At 31.2% G+C, this 9,528-nt stretch overlaps 1 protein-coding gene across 1 annotated transcript; it reads left to right on the top strand.

Annotated features, from left to right (window-relative positions):
* The first annotated feature begins 6,437 nt into the window (after positions 1 to 6,437).
* On the top strand, positions 6,438 to 9,481 carry LOC100803533 (probable sugar phosphate/phosphate translocator At3g11320). Its single transcript, XM_006586122.4, has 4 exons — positions 6,438 to 7,328; positions 8,474 to 8,577; positions 8,711 to 8,939; positions 9,112 to 9,481. Exons 1-4 carry the CDS (start codon positions 6,882 to 6,884, stop codon positions 9,256 to 9,258), a joined length of 927 nt encoding a protein of 308 aa, XP_006586185.1. The 5' UTR covers positions 6,438 to 6,881; the 3' UTR covers positions 9,259 to 9,481.
* The last annotated feature ends 47 nt before the right edge of the window (positions 9,482 to 9,528 follow it).

Genomic DNA, 9,528 nt, shown 5'->3' with positions numbered 1-9,528 from the left:
CAATTAATTAATAACAATATAAATTCAATGTAGTATATATGTACTAACCAAATCAAAACATTAAGCATAAAATACTGATATACACCTCTAAATCTCAATTAACTAACAACAAAAATATTTAACTAATAGGTAAGCATGTATCATAATAATAAAATATATCTAACTTCAAAACTTATAAATACATTTCATATAGCAAATATATATAACACATCACAATACAATTACATATAATACCAAATATATAAGCAACGTATCATTAGATAATCTGTCTGTATATATATGACGTATCCTTCACCTTTAATCTGCTAGAATTACTAAGAAAAAAAATATGTAGAGTGTTTTGATTTCAATTATGTTTGGAAATATCAAATATGTTTGAACAGTATTAATTTGACCTCCTTTCTGTAACCTCTTGAATTCAATTACTAATAGGCAAGTTAACATTAAAAAAAAATATCCTTCACCTTCAGAGGCTCTGTCCGTGTATATATAAGGTATCATTAGATAACCATATTATATATATAAATAAGAATGTATTAAATATATATATACAAATAAAAACAAGAACCACGGGTATGAATATTACCACTGCTGCACTTATAAATATAATATCTTCAATGATTAACATATTAAACATGTATTATTGCACCTTGAAAGCAATATTTACTGCTGCAATCCGTTTACCAATTAAATATGCAAAATCATTAAGGAATCAAACATATATATTGCACCTTCAAGGGAAGCCTCTAAGTATCAACATTTTTAGTGCTGCAAATCCGTTTAGACTATTAAAATATTTTAAAATAATTATTCAAACTTAAAGAAAATAAGGACAAATGAACAAAGTTAACTTACAGTCTATTACAATAAAACATAAATATCCAACATCAATCATCATCCAACACGAAATTCAATTAGTGATATACATAAAATTGGATGATTCCATCCCATAATAAATATAATCTAATACATTCTAGTTTTTACAAATTCATTCCAAGAAAAATCATTAACATCAATAAAATATTATTATTATATAAAAGATAACATCAACAAACCATAGATTTATGGTTAGGATTAATGCGCTGCGCGCAAGTCAAATTGGAACGCCACTTCTAATTATATACATATGATTATTATTATTATATAATTCAAATTGAAATCAAGCATTGAAATAGACAAACAATTCACGTGAAATTAAAACTTGCAACATATGTAAATAATCAATTTTTGCACAAGTGAAATTCAATCACAATGACAAGCAAAAATTTAGGAAAAACAATTTTTTAAAAAAGAAAGAAACAACAAAAAATAATTCAGAATTGATCCTCTAGGGATCACTGTATATGTTCATTCTAATTTTCACATGTGAGTAATTCATCTCTTACCTCGATGTAGTCGCTCAAGCGTTTCCCATGAGCAATGATGACGTTTCTGGTGCTCGCTAGAGCTCTTCCTCCGACTGCTCTGATAGGATTCTTGTGCATTAGAGAAATAGAATGTATTTTTATAAAAGTTGTTCTAGGTTAAAAGTTAATTTACATAATGAGGGAATTGATGACCTAATCTTATTTTATTTATTTATTTATTTATTTAAAAGAAGTAAAGGAGCGGCTGTTACATTTGATCCATGCAGAAACAAGTTGTTGAGCAAATCAAGCTATTAGGCTTAAAAAATCCAACTAAATTGAGACTAAATTAAAATAAAGCTATTTTATGGTGGGGTGATCATAGATCAACTGTTAGCGTCACTAACACTCATGTCCAGCATGGAAGGACTAAACACATAAAAGTTAAGTTTCATACAATCTAAGAAAGAGAAAAAGCTGGTTTAGTCCTAAGAGATTCAAAATTTCAAATATATTTTTGGTCAGAGCCTTGGTCATTATAAGTGCTAACTGGTTTTCGGAGTTGGATTTTTAAGGATAAACATCAATGAGTGTTGTATTCATATATATTGTGAGAAATTTTAGGACAGACATTTTGACAACAAAAACAGTGGTGATCCTGAAGATTAGGACTGTTTTAATGCTGAAGTTGGTTTGTGGAATGTGGCAGAAAACAACTAGATACAAGTACACAGAAACATATGCTCTGTTCAGTTCAGCTCTTTTTAGCATGATTCTAATGTAGCAGGTTAATTTATTCCTTCTTGTTATAGTGATTCTAACACCAGTGCCAAATCAACCTGTAGTAGTCCATCAACAACATCACGATTCATGAACCAAAAGAATCCTGTTATGGAGAAATCTATTTTTTCACTTTAGGGTTTCCTTAGTAAATATTGGCCTACACAATATGTTTTTCCCCAACACTATCAACTTAAAACATTTCTTAGAATAGAACTAGGTATCACTGAAATTTTACCTACCATTAACCAGAAAACTTACAACCTCAATTGATCAAAAGCAGATACATCATATTTGATTCATACAGAGGCAAATTGATAATAGTAAATAAGATAGACAGAAACAAAAACAAGTAGTGGCTCAAATCAATCCACTGCTGAGGCAAAACATATCTCAGTAGCAACAACAGCATAAAAAGCTATTGGGCAAGGAAAAACCCAAATACATTGGGACACAGTTGTAAATTTGTAATGAAGCTATTTTATTGTGGGAATAACAATAAATAAGCTATCACCACCTATAAAGATCCGGCTGATCATGGAAAGAGTAAACATATAATATTTGTGTTTCATGCAACCTAAGAAGGAGAAGAAGTTGGTTTAGTTTAGTTCATTCAGCTTTGAAAACCAGTTGGCATACATAGCAGTTCTGTGCTAATGATGATGTTAATCAATACCTAATTTCCTTATTATATGAACATAGTATGTTTAGAGTAGTTAAAGGTATGTCTAAGGCACCAGAAGGGCCAAGTGCCTCTTGGCGTCATAGGGGTGATAACTTTGTAACAGTCATGCTATAAGAGCGTAAATTAATGTGAATGTTAAAAAAAAAAAACAATTGTGGTTCTACAGGACTCTTTGCACCAAGCATCATAGGGTTCTGTAAATTGAACATGGTAATCTTCTATTTATCTATGAATGCTGTGCTAGAGTAGTTAACTTGTATGGAACATCGCCGTAAAATAAAAATAGTCTGGTTTCCTTTATAGCTAACACAACCCCATGATTTCAGGATTAGGCTAACCCCTAAATCATTAGGAATTTAACTCGGAATCCAACAGAATCATCAAAGGAAGCATTACAGCAACAAACTTGAATGTAGAGAAAAATAAGAAAATATCAGCAGAAACATAACTATCCATGAAACCAGACTATATATGTTACAAATGCTACACCTGAGCTTCTTGTGGTTCCATATTTGGCATCTGATGAGCATGTGAAGGTGCACTATGAAGCAGCTGAGTGATGTTGTTAGCAATGTAGTCAAAGAAGCAGAACCATGCTACCAGTAAAAGAAGCAAGTTGATGATACAGTACCATAACAACTGAGCAAGGAGAATCCAGAGGAGTGTCTGAGATGCAATTATCCCTGACACATGGAATGTAATGATGGTAGTTAGCAAGCTCATGTCAGCCTTGGATGCAAGGACATGACAGAATATAGCAGTAACGAAAAGCAACTTGGTTGGGGTTGATTGTTGGAAGGGATTACTGTTGGAAACTTGATACATAATTCCATTTGAAGATAACAGCATGGCTATGAGAACAAAATAGGCCTTGGACTTATTCATAGTGAAAGATGAGAATGAAAATCCAGATCAGGTGATTGATGTGGATTTTATCCCCCACACGCTTTCTATATATATAGAGGTGATGATGAATATTTTAATTCTAGGAGAATTATTGGAATCATCTATATTTATTGTGTGTTTTCGATATAAGAGTTATAAGTGCTGCATTTCGATAGGAACCAGGATTCTCTGCAGTTGGAAAGAGTATGAAACCTGAACTCAACCCTTAATTTAACTTCTCAACCTTTACAAAATTAATAAGACATAGGAACAAATTATTCAGCCATTGGACCATGTCATGGCTGCGGGACAAACCTGACCAGCTACCTTACTAATTTTTATTTTATATATTGTTGTGTCCAAAACGGTGTTGCATGTGCCTCGTAACTTAAGTCTCTTTGGACACATCTAAGGAGAAATATCTATGTGTTCCTAAGACCAGCTGAAACTTCAAGTTTAACTAGAAGTTGAAAAGTTAGTTAGGGATAGAAATGTGATAAATTAATTTATTAAATTAAAAATATTTAATAAAAGTAACTTGAAAAATATAAAATAAAAAAATAATATATTTATATTCTGTTATTTTATGTTATATTTTTTTATGTTAAATATTTTATTATTAATTTTATACTATTTCTTTAAATATTTTTAATCGAATTTAAAATAATATAAGAAAATACACTTAAGTACATATTATATTTTTATTATGTTAATTAATGTAATAGTTAAAATAAATCATCTAATATAAAATTATTTAAAAAATAATAGACAAAATATAGTGTTTAAATAATAAATTAAATATTATAAATGGTACAATGAATAAACATAAAAAAAATATAAAATATAATAACAAAAAAAATACTATCATTTATCATTATCAATGTCTTGATTTATAATACTAAATTAATAAAATAAATAGTATAATCATTAAGAATGTAATATAAAAATATCCAAAATATAATATAAAAAATAAAATAAATTAGAGTAAACGTATGATTTATTATTCCATATTAAATAACAATAAAATCTTTATTTATTTAAGTCCCTCAGTTATGGGGGTGTGGGATTCAACTCCCTCAGTTACAATGACAAAATAAAAATATTAATGATTAGTTTGACAAATGCCATTGTCACTTCTTTACAGAATGAGCCCTCAATTACTATACAAAATTTGGATTCATGCATGATGTAACACGGATCCACTAGGCAAAGTTCCCTGGTCCGTACGGGATTAGTATGTAACCTATTAAGAATGGATATAATAACTAAACCAAAGTAATTTTAAGTAATGAAACCAAAGGTCAATTGTATAATGAAAAGGTTTAGAAGTGTGATGAAATGAAAGTTAATAAATGAAACAAACTGAAACATTTTCAGCTCACATGTTTGTTTCTACTAGAAGTGTGATGAATTTTTTTTTATAAAAAAAAAAATTGAGTTCCAGTTATGAAACTTTCACCTCAAAAATGAAATAAAAGTGAACTAAAATACATAGTGTTCCTTTGTTTGTTTGTCAACATTCCTAAAGAGCCATTCCCTCATGCACTCGGGGCTCTCAAGTGAATAATAAAAGATTTTTTTATATATAAATTACAAGTATTTTTGTGGTAGATGATTCTATTCGAATCTTGTGGGATCACAATGAGCAGTAAATTCTTCCTCTCCTTCCAAGTATCAAGTATTTAACGTAGTTAGAACAATCTTGTGTCAATTGATCTACACACTCGGTGGTTAACAAAAGTTTTTTTTGATAGACATATAATTGATTATAAACCTTTAAATTTTCTTTTTTAAAAAAGAAAAAGCTTACCATTTGGCACAGTCCATTTTTAAAAAAAAAAATAAAACTTTCCCAAAACATATAATTGATTATGCCTTTCTTATCAATTTTTTTTTTTAAATCTTACAATAAAAAGATAGCATTTTTTCCAGTGGTGGAAACATTGAGATTTCAGAAAAGCTTAATTTTAGTTTATTTCTTACCTAATTACTTTAATTTTTGAATATTTAATTCATTTTTCACTTTCTTTCATCTCAACTAAATAACCTCATTTTCCCTTCTCTTTCAACTCTCTCTCATCTCTTTTCATTTCATTTTATTTCTCACTTTCATTCCTCTCTATCAAACATAATATTAATTAAATACTTGCTTTATGAAATTATATTTAATTTAAGCTTAAATAACATTTTAGATTCTATAAAATAAGAGATTTTTTTATTTTAGTCCTTTAAATATTTTTGTTCTAACTTTAGTTGTTTAAATATCTTTTTTTATTATTGACTTATCACATCATCAATAAATTTGACACAATAATCACATGTAATTTTTTTTTGAAAAATTATATTTTTAACCCCTCGTTTCTTGACTAGTTGATAAGGATTAAGAACATAATTTGCTTAAAAAAAAAAAGAATAAGTGTGATCCCGTCAAACTCTTGTAATGTGACAAATCACTAGATTGTCAATATTATTATGTTATTAATTAAAGTTGTTATTTCTAATTATTAGGGACTAAAAGTGGTAATAAAAAAGTTTTATTACTGATCAAAATTTGGATGAGGGACTAAGTATATGCTTGATAGAAAAGAAAGAAAAGATATAAAAGTTTTAAATTAAAATAAAAATGTGGGTCTTACAAAATATACGGTTCATTTCACTCATTTATCATTTTTTTTTCTTTACCAAATAGAACAATAGAAATAAAAATAATAATAAACCTTTCTTTCTATTTCTCTCTTCTTCTACCCTAACCTAATCCCAACGGGATGCTCACATTTACAATTTTTTTTTCATTCTTCCAAAAGAGATTATTTCATTGCATATATTAAAAAATTGATTATTGTAATAATAGTATAACAGATAATATCCCCTCATGTTTTAGGACGACTCACGTAACAAATTTTTCCAAACCCTTCACCTCCACAGAGCTTCTCACTCTGCATCACCCATTTTTTTCTTCTCTCTCTCATTCCTTCTACTCGCCCCCTAAGCCAAAACCCATTTCCTCAATCCACCTTTCTTTCCACCCACATCACCAAAATCCTCTCTTTATCCATTTCAGTTCTTTCCCCCTCCTCCTTCTTTAATTCTCACCTCTCAGATATTATATATCCACACCATTATCATCTCTAAGAAGAAGAAGAAGAAGAAAAAACTAGCAACAACAATCACATTATAACAGAACAATGAAGGTTTCAGTCTCAGGAAAGCTCTTCACATTAGGGTTGATAAGTTTCTGGTACGCCTCCAACATAGGAGTGTTGCTGCTGAACAAGTACCTTCTGAGCAACCACGGTTTCAGGTACCCTATATTCCTGACACTGTGCCACATGATGGCGTGTTCAATTCTCAGCTACGTTGCCATTGCATGGCTCAAGATGGTGCCCATGCAAACGGTGCGTTCGAGGGTGCAATTTGTGAAGATATCGTCGCTGGGACTCATATTCTGCTTGTCCGTGGTGGGGGGCAACATCTCCCTCCGCTACCTTCCGGTGTCGTTCAACCAGGCCATCGGCGCCACCACGCCGTTCTTCACGGCGGTGTTCGCCTATTTGATGACCCTCCGGAGGGAGGGTTGGCTCACGTATGTCACACTCCTCCCGGTTGTCGCCGGTGTTATTATTGCTAGTGGGGTATCACTTCTCTCTTATCTTGTTAGCGTGTTTGGAAACTTGTTGAGAATATATAGAAGAATCACGTTTAGGATGTGGAAGTTATAATTATTACTATTAGTTTCTAAAACTTACATCCCAAATGTGAAACCAAATTCAACATGTTATAACTGCTAATTTGTTACATTTTTTACATATGTTTTATCTAAATTTCAACCTCTTTTCCTCGCCTTAATTATTTGGATTCCATGTGATATATATTTCTAGCATTCATTCAGTTAATTAATCAGAATTGTTGGATGAAAATCAGATGACTCATTTTATCTTGATGAATGAATCCGACATAAAACATGCATCTGAGATGTGAATAGTCCGATTTATTTTCATCCAATGGTATCGATTTATGAGTTATGAGTGTGCTAATGCAAGGAATTCACTTCCTTAAGAGTTGTCACTTTCTTATTTTGGTGTTTGTTTTGTTGTGTGTTGTATTATAATGTGCAACTGACAAACTATTAAATTGGACTCTGTATATATCTTGTTTTCTATGGTTACGAAATTGTGAAGCATTTGAATTGGGACATGCAATTCTAGTTCTTTTATTTGGATTTGCCCCTTTTTAATTTCAAGGTTCAACAGTTGAGATTTTACAATTTCATAACTTACTTATTAGTTCATATGTTTTATCAATGGTTTTTATTGAAATTGATCCTTTAACAATCACTCCGTATATTAGGGGAGTCAAATCCTTTTCTTTAAGCCTGTTATAATATTATAAACAAGTCGATGTTGAAGAAAATTCTTATGTGCTCTTACTAATATTATAATTAAAACACACGAATGTGATGCAGAAATTTGATGATGTGTATGCGGGGTTAATTTGATGATATTTAAGAGGATTTAAGCCGTTGAGTCTATTGCTTTAAGAGTATGTAAGACTTTCTTTTGTTTCTTTGAATTTTCTTTTTAAATATGTTCTCTGAATTAGTTTTAGCCTGTTAATTAATTTTGTTAATGGGAGAAATAGCCTATGCTGGGGATGGTTTTTTCTGATGTAGATTTTCTAGGTGTAAATGTCATTAATGTAGTTGAAAATACGGTTCTGCTGGGAGTTACAAGCTATAGTTATTGATTTTTACTATATCTTTTCACTTGCATGGATGAAGGGAGAACCAAGTTTTCATCTATTTGGATTCATAATGTGCATCGCAGCTACAGCAGCCAGGGCACTCAAAACAGTACTTCAAGGGGTTTTGCTGTCTTCTGAAGGGTAATGAGCTCAAATTTCAAGCCATTGTATTTGAACTTTGCTGATTGAATGAGTGACATCCATATTCCACAACATAGTATCTTTAAGATTTTTTGGCCAGGTCAGTACAGAAATGATTTCTTTGATTTCTCAGGGAAAAGCTCAATTCTATGAACCTTCTTATGTACATGGCACCAGTGGCTGTTGCATTCCTTCTTCCAGCCTCAATCATAATGGAGGAAGATGTCATTGGAATCACAATTTCACTTGCCAGAGAGGATTCAAGTATTTTGTGGTTGCTTATGTTCAATTCTGCATTGGCATACTTTGTCAATTTGACCAATTTCTTAGTCACAAAGCACACCAGTGCATTAACACTTCAGGTAATCATCCCTCTCCCTTTCCCCATTGAAATTCTAGGAAATTTGCAAAGCTTTAGTACACCAAGAATGATCATATGTATGGAACCCAAATTTCTTCATATTCATAGCTACTTATTTTCAGTAACATCTAACCATGCATTTTTTTGTTAATAAGTCATAATTACTGTGCCAGGTACTAGGAAATGCAAAGGGAGCTGTGGCAGTTGTTATCTCCATTTTGATATTCCGAAATCCTGTATCAGTGACTGGAATGTTTGGATATTCTCTCACAGTCATTGGAGTCATCCTATATAGTGAAGCCAAGAAACGGGGTAAATAAAAGTGAAAAATGCATCCATCGACTCTTAAAACTGCTGATGCACCTATCGGAAAGAATTTAATCTTCTGATTCATTGAAAGTGTAAATATTTTGCCCCTTCAGCCAGGTTCAATCATCAGCAGTGAAGAGAATCAGCGTATGGGCGATGTTAGTGCTCGGCTTGACATATCTAGGAATTAGTGGACTGGAGAAAGAACTTTATTACTTGTAACATTTGCTTAATTTTTTAACTCATGTATGATATTTGAACCTATAAGTTTAATGGAAGCT

The sequence above is a fragment of the Glycine max genome, chromosome 8 (genome assembly GCF_000004515.6).
Source record: "Glycine max cultivar Williams 82 chromosome 8, Glycine_max_v4.0, whole genome shotgun sequence".
Lineage (NCBI taxonomy): Eukaryota > Viridiplantae > Streptophyta > Magnoliopsida > Fabales > Fabaceae > Glycine > Glycine max.
Note: the sequence above shows the minus strand (reverse complement) of the source record. Positions and strands in the feature narration are given on the sequence as shown.